Source organism: Pantherophis guttatus, chromosome 1, assembly GCF_059756535.1.
Source record: "Pantherophis guttatus breed Tessera chromosome 1, ASM5975653v1, whole genome shotgun sequence".
Lineage (NCBI taxonomy): Eukaryota > Metazoa > Chordata > Lepidosauria > Squamata > Colubridae > Pantherophis > Pantherophis guttatus.
Window position 1 is genome coordinate 275448693 of NC_142063.1, and position 23764 is coordinate 275472456.

General features: G+C 39.9%; 2 protein-coding genes across 4 annotated transcripts in view; one reads left to right on the top strand and one right to left on the bottom strand.

Annotated features, from left to right (window-relative positions):
* The window catches only part of URB2 (URB2 ribosome biogenesis homolog), a 26583-nt gene extending 14338 nt beyond the window's left edge, over positions 1 to 12245 (bottom strand). The window contains exons 1-6 of one of the 3 annotated variants that reach the window (XM_034428364.2): positions 12143 to 12245; positions 11525 to 11649; positions 8078 to 8214; positions 7009 to 7185; positions 1998 to 5379; positions 314 to 474 (exon numbers count right to left, since the gene is read on the bottom strand). In XM_034428364.2, the coding sequence (XP_034284255.2) occupies positions 314 to 474; positions 1998 to 5379; positions 7009 to 7185; positions 8078 to 8203 (3846 nt within the window). In that variant the 5' untranslated portion in view covers positions 8204 to 8214; positions 11525 to 11649; positions 12143 to 12245. Of the gene's footprint in view, positions 1 to 313; positions 475 to 1997; positions 5380 to 7008; positions 7186 to 8077; positions 8215 to 11524; positions 11940 to 12142 lie in introns of those variants that run through there. The other 2 variants (XM_087882944.1, XM_034428363.2) reach the window with 2 other exon arrangements.
* TAF5L (TATA-box binding protein associated factor 5 like) lies at positions 11962 to 23428 on the top strand. The gene is made up of 5 exons (XM_034428365.2): positions 11962 to 12420; positions 14288 to 14432; positions 17079 to 17183; positions 18021 to 18745; positions 20994 to 23428. Exons 2-5 carry the CDS (start codon positions 14291 to 14293, stop codon positions 21789 to 21791), a joined length of 1770 nt encoding a protein of 589 aa, XP_034284256.1. The 5' UTR covers positions 11962 to 12420; positions 14288 to 14290; the 3' UTR covers positions 21792 to 23428.
* The last annotated feature ends 336 nt before the right edge of the window (positions 23429 to 23764 follow it).

A 23764-nucleotide genomic window follows, 5' to 3' on the forward strand; every position in this document is an offset into this window, starting at 1 on the left:
GTAACAGCGTTCCATGCACCTTTGGCATATAGCCATGCTGGCCACATGAGCACAGAAATTGTCTTCAGACAATGTTGGCTCCCTCAGCCAAGAAACAGAGATCAGCACCACATCCTAGAGTCAGACATGACTAGACAGGGAAACCTTTAACTTTTATCTTCTTCAGGTAGAAAAATACTCCATGTAAAAAATACAAAACAGAAAACCTGTTCAGCAACAAAGTAATTCAAAAGCATGGAACTAGATGAAGGCAAATACTAAGCATCGTTGATTCAGGTTTTTTTTTTTAAAAAAAAATTAACATTGTTCCTACTTCAGGATTTTGTTTCCAAAGATTGCAAACGTTCAGTCCCTCAATCAGCAGCCTCAACATGGTAGAAAAGTCATCAATGGTACCATTCTCCACCAGCTGGGCAATCAATTCAGTCAAGGGAACATCTAGATCTTGAATCAACTGGCCTTTGACTTCAGGAGCTGCAATAGTTCAAGAGAAACCATCATCCAAACTCTTAAGGTCCACAAACTGCTGAAAGATGCCAAACCATTATAGCACAAAACTTGTCCTTACTTTTTATCCTTTACCTTCCTTTACTTCCCCATTTGTCATTTACTGAAATGACAAACCAACCCATTCTTTTTTCTTTATAGTGCAACAGACTTAACAGCATTTCTCTCACACCAACAACATCTCCTTTTTCTGCATCTAGAAGGCAGGATGGAAAATCTAGCTTCTCCTGTCATGTGAATGTCTTGCCCAAAACTCAAATTATTTCTATCAATAGAAATTTCTGTAAATTATAAAATATATTAGCAGAATTTCGCCCAGCAGAATAGTCAACCAAGCAGGAGACATCACAACGCCACTAAAACTCCCTTTCCAAGAAGATTAATAAAAGAAAAGGGTAATTCTGCAGATACTGTTGCTAAATATTCTAAATATGCTAAAGATACATGCTAAATATTCTTTATCATAGGCCGTGATGGTAGAGTTGCCAAAAGCTGCAGTTCATTTAGATAGCTTTTGGTTCCCTCCAGCTTCTAAATCAGGCAGGCTGCTACCATTATCAGGCAACTACTGTATTCCACACAACTCTCTGCTTCTATCCCAGCCAGTATGACCTGTTTTGGGAGACAGGAGAGTAGAGGGGGGAAACAAGAAGCAATATTTTCATGCCCAGCAAAGAGATCTAACTAAATAACATCTCCAACCCAGTTAGCTATCAGGCAGCAGTGGAGGAGCCAATGAAATCCTACTGCAGACATCCAACTGGCAGCGATCAACTATATTTTCAAAGAAATTAAAATCTAAAATATATGATTTTAAGTAGGCAATTCTTTTTGGTGGCTTCAGTTCTTGTTTCAAAATAAGATTGAAATCCCTAGCACCTCACTTATGGCTCCTAGAGTCCACCCCAAAACAGGTGGAGACCAACATTTTGGAACCATTCCCCCCACACACACACACTAAAGAGAGGGGATTAGGATGCCTTTAAGGCACCAAACAATATCCCCTAAAAATTCTAGGAACCACAAGAAAACTAGGCAAATTGTCTCAAGCTCATCAAAAATACAAAAAAACAAAAACAAAAACAAAAACAAAAAAACCCCAAACCTTCAGTGCAGTTAAATTCATATCACCGAATGTGTTTCCGGCAGGCCAAGAAGTACATAAAGGTAAAAAGGATATCATCAAGATTCTGAGCTCTAGAGCTTTGTTAAGAGTCATTTGTTTCCCTTCTTCACTAACCATCTATTGGACTTTCAGAGTCATATCACAGCCATGATAGAAAAAGCATTTTTAGAGAGGCCATTAATCTGCCATTGGTGGCCATCCAGTAATAATTCTGACCTGTCACCTCTTTCATGATCTCTATTATTCCTATATGCTGTTTTTTTTTATCCTTGCTCAACACTGACTACCTGGAACTGTTTCTAATCTACCTTCTCCTTCCAATATTTAGGAGTGAAGTGAGGAAATAAGAATTGCACTTCCTTACCTGCAAGTAATTTTCTGACCGAATTAAATACGGCAATAGAAGTTACATGTGGGGGATACAGTTCTGGCATGGAACAGAAAGCAGTCAAAAACTGCAAAGCAGAGTGAAGGAACTGGAGGTTACCATCTGCCAACTCAAGTTCTCTCAATATTTGAACACAAAAGCTTTGATATAATTCCCTGTGAAAAAGCTGGCTCTTTTTGCTGGGTTTCATTGGATCTTGTAGTTCATTCTCACCAGCTACAGGAAGCATAGATTGAAAACAAAATGAATCTGCTTTTAGAAGAGTAGTAATATGCGGTATAAAAGCCAAAGGTAATGGCTGGCTTTCTGTCTTGTTTCGAAGGCAGAACTTGATAGTCGCTCCTGTTTGCAACATGGCCTGTTTAAGAAAAACAGGTAGCATTCCTGAAATCTGTAGTTTTCCATTGGGGTATTGTTGCAGGTACGTAGCCAGAACATGACACAATGAAATTAATGCCACTAGAAGAACCTGGTCAACTGCAGGGCTCCAATGCTCAGGCTGTCCAGAACTTGTATCGCGTGGCTGGCAACTTGTTATAAAAGACAGGAACTTTTCCAGGTTCACTTTCACACTCTGCCTCCTTTCTAGCATTACCTGAAGATAATGTTCCAAAAAGAGTTGGAGCTCATGAAGAAATTCATCCCGAGCATCAATATTCAAGACACTGCCAAAGGTCTTACAGACTGCAAACATAGAGTTGAGGAGAGCTTCGAGAACATCACTAGCATACAAAACCTTGAAGGATGAGTTTGCATGTCTTCCAGCCTGCAAGCATGCTAGAAGATGGCAGCAGGTTGCCAAAAACTTGAAAGACAAGGCTTTGTTGCAAGAAATGCTTGCTCTGGTATTAACAGTCAAAGAAATCAACAGAAGAAAGCATCGTGCAAAATCCAAAGGAAAGAAGCTGTCTACATTCAAAGCTGAAATGACCTCTAGTATATTCAAGAGCTCTTTGATATGTTCTTCCTCCAAGGTAACGTAAGATCTCTCTTTCACGAATTGCAGTATATTAAGAGCAACTTTCTCCGTAATTGCCCAGGAAATTGAAAAGTCATTGCTGGACCTTACGCTGGCCGCGTGACCTGAAGGCATAGCTTCACACCACGGAGTATCTCCTGCACACAGCAACTGAAGAGGCTGATTGGCAATATTTGGAAATGTAGATGAGAGAACACTAGCACAGTGCTGAATTATTTGGCTCAGGAAAAAACAGTGCAGCATCTGCAGTTCTGGGAGAAGGGAACTGTGCAATAAATCCTTAGACAGCTTCTCCATGGTGAATAAAAAATCGTCCTCATCAGCAAAAGTTGACTGGGTTTGCTTAACCAATAGTGTTCTCAGCAGCACCTCTGCAATATACTCTGTATCATTCTCAGAAAGATAAGGAAACAGGACAGGGAGATTTGAGAGTACCAGGTGCCAATGTGCCACTGGATAAGTAAGAGTGGTTATACTACTTGCACTGCCATCCCAGGGTTCCGATTCTTCTTCGTTCGTGGAAGCTCTTCCAGACTGAAGAATGAAAGCTCCAGCACTTTGCAAAGCCTGATGCAATGCCTCTGTCCAACAGGTGGTGTGCATTAGCATCTTCTTCATTTTTTGAAGCACCAGCCATTCGGTACAGTAGCTGCTCACTGGGGAGGAACATTTTACCAGCTTATTTATCTTCTCCCAACATTCTGCATCTAAGCCAGGAAATATGGTTGAGAAGTCCCAGTTTTCTTCAGAAGAATCATCAAGCAACGGGGCTAAGGGAGAGCTATACTGCTTGCAATTTAAGGCAAAAAGAGTATCACTTTCTACGCACACACAAGCCAGAAGAAGAGCTGAGTTACTGACCTTCTCTGTCCAAAGTTCAAGTTCTGTTTCTTCTGCCTCAGAACTTTTCAGCAGGTCAAACAGAACTTGGATGACACTCTTCTGCACTGTCTCCAGCAGGTTTTGAGTGCGATGCACAACAGACAATGGAGTGGAATCATCTAAACTCTTCATGTGGAAGAGAACCGAATACAGCAATGTGCTTATGGACAGAAGCTTTGAGGCCACATCGGCATCCCCCTTGACATGAGGAATGACGAAAGTCTGACATTTCTCCACCGTGAGAGCTATGATATCCAGCACCTGATTGGACGGCAGATCCAAAAGACACTCACATAGCTTGGCCCTGATACTGGCTGGCAACAATGGCAGTCTTGATTCCTCTGCAGCAGGGCGTAAAATGACTGATAAAACTTCTTGGAAGAGATTTGGGAACTGGCGCAATTTGGCGTAAGTAGAGAAGACGGTGCTAACAAGGGTTGTCTGAGCCTTCTTTGTTCGTGGCTCAGAGACCTCCGCATCAATCCAAGCCAAGGCCACTAAGTCATCCAAATCGGGATCCACAATCAAATGATTTAAGGAAATCAAGGCCTTGAGACATCTAAACCAGGCAGGTATGGTGGCCTGCGAATGATTCATCAGCAACTGGGCTAACTGACGGTAAAAATTAAACTGGACTGCCTTGTGCCGAATCCGATCAGCAGCCACGTTATAAATATTATTGCTCAGCACCAAATTGAGAAGCTGCTCCACCGCAAGCAGCTCCGAGCTCCACTCTGATGCTGGAAGCTGGTTGTCCCAAAGATTCCCTCGCAGGCAAGAAATCCGTAAGCAATCGTAAAGTTTGCTAAGCATGTGAAAGCAGACCAAATGGTCTTCGGGCTTATTGTAAGTCTCTAAAAAAAGCTTGAAGAGCAAAGGCACTGAATGAGCTACCACTTTTCCATGAATAGCTTGTTCGCATAAGGTGGCTTCTCTTAAAGAAGCCTGGATTGTATTGGCTGGGAGAAGCAGATTTTTCAAGCCTAGTTTCTTTGTGCCAACAGATTCCTTCTCTGGTAACAGCTCTTCTCTGTAGGATGACAAAAGCTCCTGTTGGAAAATGCCAGCCTTGAGCAAACTCTCTACATGATTTCGGACTTCCTTGCTGAGATGTGGATGAATCCGATCGTCATCTGCATCAGTCCATACTTTCATTGTGAGCAAGTATCTAAGCAATAAGCATGGCTGCAACAATTTTTGGGTCACTTGACCAAATACACGATTTACATTGCTTTGCTGCCGCTGAATTAGAAGGTACTGCTTGAGGCTCAGTTGAAGGACTTCAAACAACTGGAGGGACACAGCATCTTCCAATGATAACTGCCAACAGGTTAGCCAGCACAACTTACTCAGAAGATCTACCAGCAGTTCAAATTTTGCAGTATAAACTATTGAAAGAGGAGGTTTGGAAAGGATGCCGCTACAACAGCTTAGCACTGCCTTGACATTCTTCAGTGTTTTTTGATTGTAAGCTAGAGAAAGATTTTCATTTATAACCTAAAGACGAGACAAGGGACAAAACAGAAGTTATGTTCAAGAATTGTATCAAAATTAAACTCAGTGTCTTCTTGTATATTTATATTACCTGTTAAATCACGTGATATAAACAATTTTCTTTCCCTCCTTTTACATTTTATTGCACTATCTAAACGATCTGTTCTGGCTCTTTATAATGACAGTAATTATGGAAATTCAGCCTCATACTGAGGATCCAAAAGCAGACAGACAAAACATCCTTTACAAATGGATTATAGATAATGAAGGTTCTATAAAGGTGCAAATCAAATCAGGCAATGACTTAGTAAAAAAAAAAATATTATACTAGCACAATCTGATTTTAAAGCAATGTGTGTCTTAGTGGATTTTCACTCCAAAGAAGCATTTCTTATTGTAAAGCCCCACATAGTTGGCAGTGGCACCTAAGAAGAAAGAACTACACCAGAATTCAGAGAAGCATATTTAATACAACTCAGAAGTAAAAAATATAGGTGACCCTGAGGGCACAAATAAACCTCCAAGTGGCCTCAACGACTCTTAGAAAGAGTGCTAATGACCACATGACTGCAAGGAATATAAATCCTTCCATTCTCCACCATTCATTCAGAATTGAAGATGCTTCTTGAATGAGAAGCAAAATGTCTTCAAGCAAAAACTAAGAAAGTCCAGTTGCCTTTTGAAAAACCATCTTCGGGAAAACCGTGACCTGTAATGACTGAGAATCTCCATAGACATTCAGGTAAAAATATAATCTTGAAATCTTAAAAGTTCCTAGGCAGTCTTTGGAGCATTTCCTTTCTTTACCCCCCACCCCATACTGAGGTTGTACTTCCTGATTTCACACCAACTGAATCCTCTATCTGCTTCTCTTCGTCTCTCATATTTTCTCACCAAAAAACAAAAACATCTATCCTTGGAAGACAAAAACGTTTTGCTCTGTTAAAACTTCACAACTATCAATGGGATTTTGTTCTTGAATAACATGTAAGATGATCAAGTGTAACAATCAATATTCTTTGACTGGGAAGACATGGCATTTAGTATGAACATTTTAAAGCATAATGTATTGTTCTAAATTCTCATTCACAATTCTATCTCATGAAGATATGTATTTTTTTTTAAAAAACCCACCCTATCTATATCTACAATGTACAATAGTGATACTAAGTTAAAATGTCCAGCTATTGGCTAGTTTGCCAATCTGCACTTCTCTATGAACATACTGGTATCAAACAATATTCCTGCCAATACCAATATGTTTCTATGTGCTAAACATACATACCCGCTTATAAATGTTTATAAATGACTGCTGGATCATATTATTATTGGCCAAGCTGGCATCTTCCAGATGTGTTGTAAGAGCAAACAAAGAATTCCCTTGCTTGAATTCTTTGAGTTGCAACCAAAACACAATTGGAGACAGCTAAACTAGGAAAAGCTGTTCATAAAGAAATACAACTTTGAGGGGGTATCAGATTATTATGGGAGAGTTGCAGAAAAATTTGCAGCAGGTGTTGTGATGTAAAGAGAAAAGGTTCAGCAGATAGTCAGCAAGATCTCAAAGCAATCCAGGCACTATTTCCAGAGGAAGATGGATCTATGTAAAAGTTTGTTTATTTATAAACATACCTGTGCAATTGTATAGCGCAGGGTTACTGTTTTTCCATCCTTGAAGAGATTCTGCAGCTTTTTGCTGTGAATGATGCTGTCCAGGTAAATCCAAAGCTTCTCAATTATCTCATCTGGCAATTCAAGTTTCTTATTGTAGCAGGAAATCAAGCTATGACTTACCCAGTCAAGTAAGACCTGTGTCCCCCAAAATACCCATGCACACGTATTAACAATGATTATTTTAGATAGGATAGGGACAGTTGCAACACAAAGCAGTTTGACGCAAATAATGTGATTCCTAAAAATAAGCAGATCTGTTTCACTAATGGGGGACATGGAAGGGCAACTCAATACTTGTGTATAAGAGGCAGGCTTCCAGTATTGTGATTAAAAAGGTGACAATATCAAAATATAGAGATTCATTCTACTTCCTTATTAATAACCCCCTCACCAACTTGCATATCTGTTATACAGCTTGCAACTAAAGCTGCCTTTACCTGTAGGACTATATCTGGAAACACTTTTTCTTTTCTTTTCCTCACATTCAAAGAGACATCTCCCAATTTCCAAAACTCCCATAAAATATTATTTAAACATAAAATTTGGATTCTATGTGTATTGAATGTCCAGGGATGGATGATGTGTCCCTTCCAAAAATATACTAAGGCTACATTTTCATAGGGATGGAAAGATTAGGAACTTCAGTGGGATGGCAGAATACATTTAATTTTACATGACAAAGAGAAACATAAATAAGACCTACTAGCATATAACTGTGTAAGTGACATCCACACTTACATTCTAAACCATTTTGCAAAAGAGTAGATTTTATAAGTAGTCTGCCTGCCGATCAATTACTCTCTGTGATAGTTGGTTGGGACATTTCTTAGATTTTTCTAGATTAACAACCAACCTGGAAAATAATGAATTATTCTCAGCCATTTTCATTTAAACTTGGAAAAAATAAGTGATAAGAAGTTTTGAATAACTAAGTTCACTTTTGGTTGAAGAAAGAGTGCCGAGAAGGTTCAAGACTTCCTAACATAAAAACAGCATTTAAGGGAAAAGATCTAATGAAATACATTACTTGTTCTTTGTTTGGAAGAAAGCACTGATGAGAAATCCATGCAAACCGAGCCAACTTGAGTTTGTCCTCCCAAGATGTCTTTGAGCTTTTCAGCTTCAGATGAATACCAGAGTAAATTGCAGCCATGGAAGGAGCACCTGAAAATTATTTAAAGCTGAATATTAATTATGTTTCTAACCAAATTCTCATGACAGCTCCTTCAAACTGCTACATATATGTTCCAGTCTGCAATACAGTTGATCCAGGTTGAAAAAGGGGAGTTCTATCATTCAGTTCTCATTCCTGCTAAGAATTCCTTGATGGTACAGGTAATCCTCAACTTATAACCACAATTGTGAACAGAATTTTCATTCCTAAGCACGGTGGTTGTTAAGTGAGTCATGCCCAATTTTACAATCTTTTTGCCACAGTGGTTAAGTGAATCATGCGGTCATTAGGCAAGGCTTCCCCATTGACTTTACGTCAGAAGCCAGCTGGGAAGTTGCAAATGGTGATCATGTGACCCTTGCTGGTTGCAAATACTAATCAACTTTGAAGGGTTATTCTAACACCACTGGGGGACTTTCAATTCCTTTTTTGGGTACTTGGGAAATAAAAAGAGAGCATCCGCTGAAAGAAAATATAATCTCATAATAAGAGATGCCTAGATTTCCTTTCATAAACATTTTAGCAGAATAAACAATGTTTTGAAGGATCTGTTCTTTCCTGATTAGAATCAAGCTGTACACCAAGGTTGGGCCACTATGGCCCCTTTACATCTGGACTTCAATTCCCAGAAATCCTGAGGCAGCCATTCTGGGAGCTAAAGTTCACAGATCGTAAAGGCACCATAGTTGCCCACCCCTGTTGTTAAGATGCCAACAGACATCCGATACAGAAACAGAATAATAGAATTGGAAAGGGCCTTGAAGGTCTTCTAGTCCAACCTCCTGTTCAAGCAGCAGACCCTATACCCATGATGGCAAACCTATGGCAGGCCCTCTCTGTGGGCACGCACACCGTCGCCAGCTGCTTTTCTGGTTTCCGGCGCATGCATGCGCACTGGCCAGCTGGTATTCGGATTTCCGGTGCTCCAGCATGCATAAATGCACGCATGTTCTGGTTTGAGCACTCGGTGCCGAAAAGGTTCACCATTACTCCCTATACCATTTCAGATAAGTAGATGTCCTGTCTCTTAAAAGCATCCAGTGATGAAGCACCCACATCTTCTGAAGACAAGCTGTTCCACTGCTTAATTGTCGTGTTGGGAAATTTCTCCTTAGTTTTAGGTTGCTTCTCTCTTTGATTAGTTTCCATCTTTTATTTCTTATCTGGCCTTCTGGTACATTGGAAAATAGGTTCAGAGAATATCAGAGAGCGAAAAGGACACACTGGCATTGTTTAGAAAATGAACTAGCTAACCAAGTGCACCTAAGCATAGTAAGCCATGTTAAGATTATAACTTCATTCTATGACAGCCTTCTCCTATCTTTTCCTATCCTTATAGCAGCAAGGTCCTCAAGGACACTGTGCATAGAGATTAGACACATATGTAGCACTTCAAATGCACTGTCCGCAAAGGGTTTGTAGCACCCAGGAAAAGGTACTAATTCTTTAAAGTAAAGATAAATGCTATATTCATTTTCCTGGACAGACCATGCAAGTATGGGGATATGACTGTTTCAATAAAAACTGTTCAAATCAATAAAGTGTCTCATCTCTCTCATTGCCAAACCTCTGTTTACTATTAAAGTTTGTATATGCACATTAACTAATCAGATTCTTACTACCGATTTGCTGACTGCTTACTTATTATAGACTTTATTATAGATTTACTATCCTGTCTTCCCCCCAGACATAGAAAGAACTTATTATGGGTCTACCAAAATGGCCTCTCATTTCCAAATTAACATAGGAAACACATATAGGAAGCACTCTGCCAGTAGTTCCCATACAGCAACCACAATCCCACCCCAGTATCATTCAATTCCAATGCTAACATCAGGTTTTCAAATGCCACAATGCACCATGACAGTGATGGCGAACCTTTTCGGCACCGAGTGCTGAAAAGGGAGTGCACTCGTGCGCTTTGTGCTCATGCGCACACTTGTCTGGGTCGCAATCTGGAAGAGGAGCTGCCCAGGGTGCATGTGCGTGCCCAAAAATGAACTTCTAGTTTCCGGCGTGCGGCAGTGCCGGAAACTGGAAGAGCTGATCTTCCGTTATACTGTGTAATCATCCGCACCGGCCAGCTAGTCTTCCTGGTTTCTGGTGCACATGTGCGTGCGACAATCAGCTGACCGGTGCGTATGATCACACAGGAAAACAGAAGACCAGCTGTTCCAGTTTCCGGCACTGCCACACGCACAAAGGCCAACTGTTCATCACACACACATGCACACCAAAAACCAGGAAGAGGAACGGGTGATGCCGCGCGTGCCAGGTGACATGACTCCGCATGCCACTTTGGGCACATGTGCCATACGTTCGCCATCATGGCCCCATGAGAATATACAATCAGCAGGCATACTTGTGCCCTCTATGTTTTAAACTATAATTTTTATCCAACCTAACTTTGCATGATTTGCAGCAACATTTGGCTACATTTGTCAGAATTCCCTCTGGCAGCACAGAAAGCTGCAGTTCAAAATATCTATAATATATTACATATATTACAAAATATATCATTAAAATATATATTAATCAGTGGAACGACCTGCCTCCAGAAGTTGTGGGTGTTCCAACACTGGAGGTTTTAAAGAAAAGATTGGACAACCATTTGTCTGAAACCGTAATAGGGTTTCCGGCTTGAGCAGGGGGTTGGACTAGAAGACCTCCAAGGCTTCCAATTCTGTCACTCTGTTATATCTAGCATCTGCCCCTTGCTAAGGACCCATGCCTTGCCATCATGTGACCCCAAACAAATTAAGAAGCAGTAAATTCAGATCAGTCTGGGGTGAAATCCAGCAGGTTCTGACAGGTTCTGGAGAACTGGTAGTGGAAATTTTGAGCAGTTCAAAGAACCGGTAGCAGAAATGTTGAGTAGTTCGGAAAACCAGCAAATATCACCTCTGGCTGGTCCCAGACTGGGGTGGGGATGGGGATTTTGCAGTATCCTTCCCCTGGAGTGGGGTGGGGATTTTGCAGTATCCTTCCCCTGGAGTGGAGTGGGAATGGAGATTTTGCAGGATCCTTCCACTGGAGTGGGATGGGGATTTTGCAGGATCCTTCCCCTGGATGGGGTGGGAATGGAGATTTTGCAGTACCCTTCCCCTGGAGTGGGGAGGGAATGGGAATTTTGCAGTATCCTTCCCCTGCCACGCCCACCAAGCCACGCCCACAGAACCGGTAGTAAAAGAATTTGGATTTCACCACTGGAGCAATCTATATAAACTTCCAGGAAAGCTCGCCTCCTAACACAAGAAAAAAAGAGTGCTTTCCCGTGGTTACGAAGTTTTGCAAACTCACATCCAAGGAGAGCCGCTTACAAATCAAGCCTCGCACACACACGAGATCGGTTTCTAGCTGCCTTCCGAAACTCGCCGCCCTGCCGAATAACAGCAGCTTCCAAGAGTCCCTTGCTGGGTTGAGGACTGAAATAAAGAGAATTAACTGGGCTTCACTTCCAGAATTTCACCTATGGCTTAGGCACAAGTCGCGTTAGCGAGAACTGCGGAGGACCGTAATGCAACAGAGGCTACAAGGCTACTCTAGTGACATTTTTTTTTTGCACCGTTTCCCCTGGGCGCCTCCTCTTCCCACGAGCTTCCCAGATGCTCCCCGCACGTGCTCCTCCTTCCGGAACCTCCTCGTGTCCTCCTCTGTCACCTAATTATCCGGATGAAAGGAACCGGGCAGGCCTTCCTAGCTGAGCGTCGAAAAGAAGGAGCGCCTTCCCATTGGTTAGAAGGCCGCGCCTGCGCAATCGCCTTTCTCTCGGCCCACCTCCCCCCTCCTCCTCCTCCTCCCTCTTCTCCTTCTTTCCCCCCCCCCTCCCTTCCCCCTCCCCCCTCTGGTTTCTCCGAGTCAGTTCCGTCAGTCATGGAGCGGCGGTTTTCAGCCGCGACAGTCATCGAAGCTACTAACGCCGCCGGGGCTTGCAACGCGGGACGTCCGAGCCAGTTTAGTTTGCAGAAGGTTCCCCCGGGTGGAAAAACTGCTCGCGCCGCCGCCGGAGTCCGCGATCTCCGCAACGCCAGCAGCAACCGCGGCGGAGTCGTCTCGCGCGGCTGGGCGCAGTGACTGACGGCGCGAACCCGGGAATTCTTGTCGCGTGCCTGCATTAGGAATCACCCACGTTCGCCGCCGATCGCGCGCCTCTCTCTCTCTCTCTCTCCCCGGACTTCCATGCCTGCAATGCTCCAGTGAGTATATTTCTTCCCCGCGGAGCTGCTCCTTTGCTCGGGCGGGTGGAAGAGAGTCGAGGCAAGGCGAGCTGCGCGTGGCGCGCGGAAGCGCTCTCGGGCCCTCCCTGGGTAAAATCGGGCTCTGTCTGTCTTCGGTTTTCCCTTCTTCCCGCCGGTGCAGCTGCCTGAGCGGCAGGAAGAACTGGAGAGTGGGGGTGGTCCTCCCGATCGTGCATGGACCCCCGATCATCTTTTTTTATCCCCCTTTTCTTGTCTTCCTCTCCCCCGTGTTTGTTTGGGGTTCCTTTTTTTTGCAAGTGCTTTCCCCGGGGACGGATGTGGCGGAAAAGGCATAGAAACGGGAGGATGGTCTGTGCATCTTGCCTTGTTACGTTGGGAGCATGAAGCCACAGTTCCTGAAACTTTTGAATAAGTGGACTTTATATTTGGCCGCCGGGTATTGAGTTCTGCTCCATCTTTTGCTTTCTTTGATGCTGAGTTATCGGTGGAGATAAGCAAATAGAAGCCGGCATGGACCTTAGACAAAATAGCCACAGTAGAGATTAGCAGTAAATTTAATTCTATCCTATGGTGCAAAATATTGTTGCTTATTGTACAGAGACACTTGACAACCCAAAAGTGTTGGTCCTGTCAGGAGTAGTATTTAGGGAGACATGTCTCTGATTGATGGAGAGGAAAAATACCATTTCCAAACTGAACCATTAGGAAGGGAGGCAACAATTCAGCCTGCATGGTAAGTTATGAAAAGCTACACATTCCCCCACTTGTGATATCACCTGGAATATTCAACATCAATAATACTTTACTTTACTTTTACTTTTACTTTTATTAGATTTCTATACCGCCCTTCTCCCGAAAGACTCAGGGCAGTGTACAGCCATATTAAAACACATAAAATTTACAAAATTTAAAAACCATTAAAATCAAATATACAAAAATTTGGCCCACAAATTAAAAAACTAACATACACCCATTAAAATTCATATTCATGTTAGGCCAGCCCGGCTTCTTGAAACAAGAGGGTCTTCAGAGCGTAGCGAAAAGTGTGCAAATCGGAGATCATATGCACATCTAGGGGCAGCTCATTCCAGAGGGCTGGTGCCCCCACAAAGAAGGCTCTCCCCCTGGGTGACGCCAGTCGACATTGTTTGGCCGACGGCACCCTGAGGAGCCCCTCTTGGCCGGTGGGAGGCTGTCGATAGGAGAAGGCAGTCTGAAAAGGCCCGCTAAAATACAGTGAAACTAAGAAACTAATCCACCACTCTCGTTTATGTAAATTAATCAGTGATGATGTGGATTATTCTGGCTGCATTATCCATTCCTGGTAAGTGGGAAAAGTATTTTGATTTAATAACTCACAACTTATTTAATCCATTTTGACACTAATAAGACTCAATGGGAAGTAAATATAGTCACTTCCAGCTTGTATAGTGTTGAAAAATAATTTGCAAATAAAGATTTCCAAGCAATTTAATATTTGATGGGTGCCATGAAATCTAAAAAGTTAGATAGCTGGTGAACACAGCAATTATGGGTTTATTTGATCAATAGACTGGTTTAAAGCACTGTTTTATGTGATGTGTAAATTAGGCCAGTGACAATATGAAGTTTTCATTGACAAAATCCTTGCTCAACATTTTGTTAAGGTTTTATTTTAAATAATCATAAAAGTATTTCATTGTCATTGTCCATCTCAAAATGCTGAAATCTAAACACTACCTTCCAATATTGTATGAGTTCTCTCGGATTGAAACATTGCAGTGGCTTGCAGTTTATAATAATTTATGTCTTAGGAAAATGCTACATAAAATTTGTGGTTATACTGTTTCCTTGGAATTAGAATTCTGCGTCTCTTTCCTTGAAGGTCATGAAACGTGTACGCACCGAACAGATTCAGATGGCTGTTTCCTGCTATGTCAAGCGCAGGCAGTATGTAGACTCAGAAGGTCCCTTGAAACAAGGGCTGCGCTTATGTCACACGGCTGAAGAAATGGCAGCTAATCTAACAGGTAGGCAAGAAAGAAACAGTGAACTTATTTTTATAGTACTACAGAATGTCTAGGCATTTACTATGAGACTGAACATAATGAATCCAAGTCAGCAGCATTTAAGTGGAGGGGGACTCAGAAAAGTCAAAATGGTAGCTGTGAATGCATGATCAAAATCCCATTCTTTTTTACATGCATTGCATAAGCAGTGCACTTAAGGAGTGGGATTTTTATTGCATGGTCACAACTGCACTCTTGACTTATTTGATATTCTCTGCAAATGTCCGTGTAAGAAAGTATGTAGTTGAAATTATTTATTTATACATATTTTCATAACTGATTATAAATATAATAATTAAAAATTCATAATTAATTGTAACAATTATTTTTATTTGTTGTATTCCATCTTAATTATTTTTACAAATAACTCAAGGTGGTGAATATATTCCTCTTATTTTTCCTTTCAACAACAATCCTATGAGGTTGGTTGAGTCAGACCTAAGAGAGAATAACTAACCCAAACCTGCTAAACCTTTTTTATGGCTAAAAGGTGGGACTAGTACTCACGGTATTCTGCTTTCCAGCCTTAACCACTAGACTAAACTGGTTCTTTAATTAATCAGTTAATATTTGCAAAGAAAACTTACTAGAGATTTTGAAATAAGAAAATATAATGAAACATCTAGTTAATAACTGCTATTGCTGAATGTTTGAAAGTGATTCATTTGGGAACTGCATCTTTAAATTATTGTATATCTTGATATATTGAGATAAACTGCGCTTTTATTGATTTAGTTAATTAGTTGAATTAATCACTGAATTGGAACATTTATTTCATAAGTGAAATAAAATTATGGGAGGTTGTGTGGTTTAGAAGTGGTTAATATGTTCTAAACTTATGAGTTCATAGCATACTTAAAATCTTGGTGTGGTAATTACGGGTTCTATGGATATGTTAAATTAATCTAAATAATTTAAGGATGTTATGTCATTTTTGGACAGTTCTATATGAAATAACTGCATTTTAAAACAAATAGTAATAAAGTGTGCAACTTGAAGTTATGATTGGGGGAATACCAGGGACCATACTTATATAAGCATGAATTAGCCTTTTCCTTGAAATCTATGTTGATCTACCTTTTCAGGTTACATTAGAGGAGAGCATATGTATGCAAACATTTTATGTGTTTTTTTCCATGTATATGTTGGAGGCATTATTAGTGTATATAAATGCGTGTGTATAAAAAACAGTAAAAGCAGCTTCACAGGAAAACAGGTGTATACACTGATCATTCTTGTTTGCAGTAATGCTGGAATACATGTTAAATAACCTTAGCCATATATTCAGAGGTCATTATTTTTGTATAACTTGTATGAATCCACAGAAAATGAATGCAAGACCCGAATTAAATTAATAGAATTTAAATGATGTAGGATTTGCATAGCACAAGCTGATTAAAATATATTCCTAAAGTGTCTTTTTCCCATTTTTGAGAACTATTAGCCAACTTAACTGCAAAAGTTGCTTCTATATTTCTTCTGATGGGATTTTTATGGGATGCTAACAGTGAAATTTAGGTTTCCAGCTTGACAGGAAATTAATTGTAGAGGTTCCACTATAAGCAGAATCTGTAATGATGCTGAGTCACACATCTAGCCATCCTGAGGGGTTATTTGTAGACATACCGGTAATCTAGAAAATTATGTTGGTGGAGTAATAATCTCAATGAGGCGAATCCAAACCAATGCTTAGGAAGGAAAAATTATTTTATGGCCATCTGACCCCCTCAGTTCTTTGCTTGTCCCGAAGGTGTAGAGGATTCGCTGAAGGAGATAGGCTTCCTAAAAATCAAAGATATATTTTGAAAGCAGGAGCTCTGATACCAGAGTCTCTGTCATTGCCTGAAATCCCTCATTTTTGCATCTATTCTCATGCTACAGTACATCGTATAGAAATGCCTCAGTGGACTTTCAGAGGATGGGGAAGGTCTCCTTCCTTCATTCCTTTCACCCATGTTCTTTTTAAAATTGTGAAAGATAAATTCACACAGTTAGTGATTCCCAAGCTTAGTTAGGATTCTAGATTGTATAGATAGTTATACCCTCAAGGTAAAATTATACAAGTGCAGTTCTTCGGATTTATGGTGGACATTTAGATGGACATCTAAAAATGATAGTGGATTATTTGATTATTGAATAATCTCCACTTAATTTAGGAATGGACCTAGCTGAAAGAAATAATGGATTCTGAGATATCATGTGTCATCAATTTTCTGTGATAGTAATCCCTGATAACAAGCTATGCTAAATACTGAAGTTTTTTTTTATATGTTTTTGTGGCATGTTTAGTTTAGTTACATGTAAATTCATTCTTTATCATGAAAAAAACTAAACTGGATAAATAGAAATATAGGCCATTATCTTAACAATCTTAACTTATTTGTAAACTTTATATAGAGACAAGTAGTATACCAAGCATTGTGGATTATTTTCAGCCTGATTGGTACCCTTTCCATTTGTCCTCTAAAAATAATGGAAACTGATGTTTACTAGATTGTTTTAATAATGCAGAAGTTACGTGTTTCAATATAAAAAAGCAGAAAGTTACATTGCAGCATTCAATGCCTTCGAAAGCCAATTGTCTTCATTTTTGTTTATTTTTTTTAGTACAATCTGAATCGGGTTGTACAAATGTGATTTCTGCTGCACCCTGCTTAGCAGAGCCCCAACAATATGAAGTACAGTTTGGGAAGTTGCGCAACTTTCTGACAGGTGGGTAAAATCCAGATTGGAGCCATAGATTTGTTAAGTGAAAGGTTCCTGATGTTGTATGCCAGATTTAAGGGTCAAGCAGATTTCTCCAGCACTGCATGCATGCTTTCGTCCTTTGTAGACAGTTGCATAGCTGTTGTATTCATGCATTTGCAAATGTTAACATTCTGGGTAGGGAATAATCAAAACAACAATGGCACAGAACAAGTCAGATCAACCAATCAGCATGCAGGACACACATCTCTGCTTGAATGGGGAGGTGTTTGTGTTGGGCCCGTCTGCAGCCATTTGCAACCTACACTTACCCATCAACCCCTTTGCTATCTAGATATGTGGTAATGGCTACAGGCAGTTGCAGGCAACTCTAAACCAACCTTTAGTCATTAGGGCAAGACTGTGATTTCTCAAAAGCCATTGGAATGTTAGTCCCTGCAATTTCCATTTCTAACTCTTATCTCTGCTCTGATGGCATGTTATTCTCTATCAAAGATGCCAGAATAAAGTAAAGAAGCTGAGTACCTTGTCTGATTGGAGTTCCATAGACAGAATGGCATTTTGTTACCAGAGCAATTATTTTAAAGGGCCAGAGTGTAAATGGCTACTTGTCTGCCCAGCCCTAATTCTGCCACAAATAATGTTCCTATGTAAGTTTTAGAATTAACCTGTATTTCTTAATGAACAAAAAGTAATGTTGAGTATTCCCTGATTTGTTTTTAACAAATGTAATCAAAAGGCTATCTGTAAATAGGGTGGGAGATGGCTTGCTTAATTTTCACTCTTAATATCTGCTCAGTGAGCAGTGAGGAAAAATGACATTTCTTTCTCTTCGATGTTTAGATTCAGATTCCCAGCATAGCCAGGAAGTGATGCCTCTCCTGTACCCTCTCTTTGTCTACCTCCATCTCAACATGGTCCAAAATGGCCTAAAGAGCACAGTGGACAGTTTCTACAGTCGCTTCCATGGGATGTTTTTACAGAATGCCAGCCAGAAAGACATCATTGAACAGTTACAAACTACATTAACAATTCAAGACATCCTGTCCAATTTCAAGCTCCGGGCATTTCTGGACAATAAATACGTGATCCGCCTTCAGGAAGAGAGCTACAACTTCCTCCTCCGCTACCTCCAGAGTGATAATAACAGTGCTCTCTGCAAAGTCCTATCCTTGCATATTCATCTAGATGTGCAACCCACCAAGAGAGTGGACTACCAGCTCTATGCTAGTGGTGGCTCGTCACGTAGTGAGAGCAATGGCCTGGAACCTACTGATATGCCTGCTTCCATCCTGCAGAATGAAGCAGCCTTGGACCTCCTGCAAGATAGCATTAAAAGAGTCAAAGATGGGCCACCATCCCTTACTACCATATGTTTCTATGCATTCTATAATACTGAGCAGTTGCTGAATACAGCAGCGATCTCGCCAAATAGCAAGCTGCTGGCTGCTGGTTTTGACAATTCCTGTGTAAAGCTGTGGAGCTTACGGCCCAAGAAGCTGAAATCTGAGCCTCACTCAGTAGATGTTTCCCGAATCCACTTGGCGTGTGATATCTTGGATGAAGAGGTCCAGAGCATCTTGTTATCCTGTTTTGTTTTTTTTATTGAATCATGGGTAGAATGTATTACGCTTATGTTGAAATGCTTTATGTGAAAGATTTTCAAAATTGTCACGTTCTCACAAACCAAACCAAAAGCAAAATCTGCCTCGCACTGATGCTTTCCTTCTACCTATTAGTCACATGGGTAGGCTGGACAGTGAGAAATGATAGGGAGCCAACAATAGTTTGCCTGGGAAAAGATTTAAGTTAAAACTGCCCATTTTCCCACCTCTGATAATAGTAGAACTGATCAAATACTTGTCCTTATTAAATTGCACACTTCATTAGCCAATTATGACTCCTTATGGTGGCAATTTCATTCTTCATTTGCATTTATGGTAATACACCTCAACTTTTCAAAGGCACAAATCGAGATGAGTTATAATATTTGAGTCAGAAAGGGAGACTCAGAAAGTGCTTTCAGTTATAATCTCTAGATTTGCTCATTAGAAGGAAAGTTACTTATAGGTCGCATGTACCCCTGTAAGAACTCATGAACTGTATGTTCAGGGCGATTTTGAGACAGAATTCAATAAGATGCATGATTAATCTAGCTATTATTTCTACCTCTACTGTATGTGGCATAACTGCCTAAACGCAGCAGTGTTGCAATTGCCTAAAATAACTCATAAAGTAGTCTTGTGCAACTAATGCCTAGAGCAGATTGGTCAATGATCAAATAAATTATTTCAGTTACAGCAGAGTTCTCCCAACATTTCTGGCTTTCTGGACCGGCGGGGGAAGAGGGGATGGTTCTGTGTGAGTGGCTGGCAAACGCGCATGTGTGCAGTTCCATTTGTGTGAGCAGTGTGCACACAAGCCTGCTGCTTGCTTAAGTGGAACGCTCGCTGCTCCTGCAAGTGAGATGTGCATGCATGTGCTCGCTGCCCATTTCCATGGCCTGGTTGTAAATCTCTTGGCCCACAAGTGGGCCATGGCACACAGGTTGGGGACCCCTGATTTACAGTATAAATATGCTATATATAATTTTATCAATTTTTAATAGAATTGAGGGTGATGGCAAAAGTAAGGAAGGGTCTCTCAGTCTTCTGATTATAGCACAAGATTTGTATATTTTATTATTTTTTCCTTAAAAACAATGGTACAGAATTTTGCAACATACACCATACAGTTGTACCACCATACAATGGTACAGAATTTTGCACCATAGAGTTTTCTGTCTGTAAAAAGAAATAATGCAAGCAAGACCCAGTTACATGTTATTATACATCCAGATGTTAACATAATCCAAATAATATATTTGCAGAAGATGCAAAGCATCTTAGTTCCTCTGGCTGTTGGTGTATATCTGCACAACAAGTTGTTATGGTTTAGTAAGATATGTACAGAATTCTTTTTGACCTGACAGCAGTTTTAATATTCCAGCCATGGATCAGATATAGAAATATAGAATATAATAGAAATAGCAGTGCCTGTTTCCATCCCTCAGGTACATTTCAGATCGTACTTCTTAAGAGACAGTTGCTCTTTGAAATGACAGCTACTATATGGGGTCCCTTGGGACTCCATATCATTTTCAGTGCTTCTCAACATCTGCATGAAACTGGTAGAGAGGCCATCAAGGATTTGAAGCTGGGTTTAATCAGTATATTGTTGACACCCAGATCTACTTCTCTATAAAAACATTGGGTAATGAAATGATTCATGTAAATGCCTGCTTGCTATTAGTGGTAGTTGAAGGCAATGATACTGGATTGATTAGTCTCTGAATGAGGTATTAATTCCATGGAAGCTATAGTTTTATAAAACCATAAAGCTTCCATTTAAAACTATAGTTTTATAGCTTCCATTTAAAACTAAAATTTGATGGGCCTATATTCTCCCAGAAAGAGATTCAGTAGAAACAGATGCATTCTCTATGCTCTTTCTTAGATTAAAATTGGTATACAAGCTGAAAATATTGGATATTGGTATACAAGCTGAAAATATCCAAGCTTGATTTCTCTTCACATGGCTGCTTTTATATATGATCCACAAACTTTAGTTAGTATAGGATTTGGCAGCCAAGTTGGTCTTTGAAAAGGACTCTCAAGAAGACCATTTTTTACCAGCACTTGGGAGGGTTTCACTGACAGCCTATTTATTTCTGTTAGTTGTAATTGGTAAAAATGCTATTATTGCTTTGATAAGAACATTGAGAAAACAAAGCTTAGAGAAAGTTTGTCTGAAGAAACTTCTTTATTCTTTTTACAGGCTGAAGATGATGATGATATAGGAACTGAAATGAAGTTATTAAGAGGGCACTCTGGACCAGTGTATAGCACAAGTTTTTTGTCAGACAGTTCAGGATTGCTGTCATGCTCTGAAGATACAACCATCAGATACTGGGATCTTGGATGTTTTACAAACACTGTCTTGTACCAAGGACATGCTTATCCAGTGTGGGACCTGGACATCAGCCCTTGCAGCTTGTACTTTGCTAGTGCTTCTCATGACCGTACAGCAAGACTCTGGTCATTTGATCGGACGTATCCCCTACGGATATACGCGGGCCATTTAGCAGATGTCGACTGCATCAAGTTTCATCCAAATTCTAACTACTTGGCAACAGGATCTACAGACAAAACAGTGCGGCTCTGGAGCACCCAGCAAGGAAACACAGTACGTCTGTTTACAGGTCACCGAGGTCCTGTCCTGTCCCTTGCCTTTTCTCCCAATGGTAAGTACTTGGCCTCAGCAGGTGAAGACCAGCGCTTAAAATTGTGGGACTTGGCATCTGGAACACTTTACAAAGAACTACGGGGGCATACAGATAATATCACCAGCCTTACTTTTAGTCCGGATAGTAGTTTGATTGCTTCTGCATCAATGGACAACTCTGTTCGCGTTTGGGATATTCGAAACACTTACTGCAATGCTCCTGTAGATGGCTCTTCCAGTGAGCTAGTTGGAGTATATACTGGACAGATCAGTAATGTACTGAGTGTACAGTTTATGGCCTGTAACCTTCTTTTAGTGACTGGAATTGCACAAGAGAATCAGGAACATTAGCCTTTTTGAAAATGGGACAGATGTTATTGAAAATTAGAATCTATTATAAACTAAGATTATATATAATTGACTGTGAATTTTTCCCTCTCCCTTTGTTAGACATCCAGAATGATGGAAGTACTGTATTTGAAAGTATCTTTTATTTTTGCAAAAATGATAGGAAGGGAGAGCAATAGAAGAATTTCACCCTAGTTCTACATTAGTGCAAAGTTAGGAAGCAATGTAATAAAGTGAACAGCCCAGAATATTTTGATATAGGGGTAGTCCAAAACCTGGTCCAAACAAGTAAAATCATCACTGGAGCATTTGCACTTAAATATCCTGCATTGATGGGAACATCCTACCTATTTCTACTACTGACTTGTCCAAATAGCAATTATGTAGTACAGCTAACATCACCTTGGGTAGAAAAATATATTCTGTTCTGAGGATGTTCCCAAATATATAACATTTCAATAATGTTTAAAGTAACACCAAAGGGCAGTTTCCCAACTCATTAGCATAAAAGATATGAGATTAGATCCAAATAATAATAAAGAAAATCTTCCCTTCCACGAGATCTCTTTGATCCAAGAAAGAGAACCGGGTGAGCGAAGAAGAAGGAAAGACTATTTCCCACTGCAATCTCTACGATTTCCCAACTTTCTACAGTTGATTTTCAAGAAAGCAGAAGGGGATTAAAGGAGAAAGAGTGTTGCCATTGTATTTTTTTAAAATATATATATGTGGCAGTTGTTGTCACTTCTAAATATATAAAGTGGTTTTAATTCTTTATACGGACCATAACATTTGCAGCTATTCCTAGATCAGAAATTTGGGGTTTTCCTGGATCTGTTTGCACTGTGATGATGACATAAAAATACTAGATTAATCGATGAAATAATAATTAGCTCTGGAAGGAACCAGCAAAACATAGCTGAATTTGTTGTAGCACATTTCAACTCCATGTAGAAAGACAATTCCCCTCCTCAGAAACATTATCTGCAGACCATATGAACAAAGATCTCCAGGGAATGGAAGCTAGTATCATTACATCATTAATTAATAGAAGCTTTGTCAATATCTGATGTTTTTCACTGAAATAAACATTTCTGTAAGTTTTCATATACAAGTGTCAGCATGCAAAATGGAGCGGGAGATGGGAACAGCAACTTTTAATTTCTTCATTCTAAGAGAAGATCAAATATTTCTGCTTTCGAAAAAAAGATTTTGTATTTTTTTTAATTAAAATGTTTAGTTTAAAGAGAAAAGTTTGGCATCTCTGTATGGAATTCAGATTTTATGAAGTAGATAAATCTAACTTTGTCACATGGGTAAGAATCTTTTTGTATCTTGTCCATGTCAGTCTAACAAATATACAAAAATCATCTCTTCAGAGTTCTGTACCATTTTGCAAATTGTTTTTTTAAAACTGAAAACATTTTTGTATACAACTTTCCCTAACATAACTTTTTACACATCTTGTATGCATCATTTCCCCAAATATATTGATTTTTGTATACGTCTTTTTCAGCCAAAAATACTTTAAGCCAGATGTTTGCAGGCTCTGAATTTTATGTCTGTTCACATTGTGGACTCTATGTTGATGGATCGCATAATTTTGCTTGAAATAAAATCCATGACAGGTTTCTTACCCAGATATATGTTACAAGCGCTATTCATGTTTTATGCACTTAATTTATAAATTTTGCAAAGAAGTGGAGGCTGAAGAAAGCAGATTTTAAACAAAGCTAACATACAACATGTTTTAAATTTCTGATTGCTATTTTAAAATGCAACAAAATGAGCAACCATTTCTTATCAACTTTAATAAAAGTATACAAAAGTTTCTGATGCTTAAAAAAACCAATGCAATATAAATAGCTATAGCCAGGAAGCAAAGCTAATTCAGGGTTTCTTTCCGTAATATATGAAAGTTTATTCCCTCTGCAGTCCTCAAAACCCACTCAATGTTGTACAATTGAGATATTCCA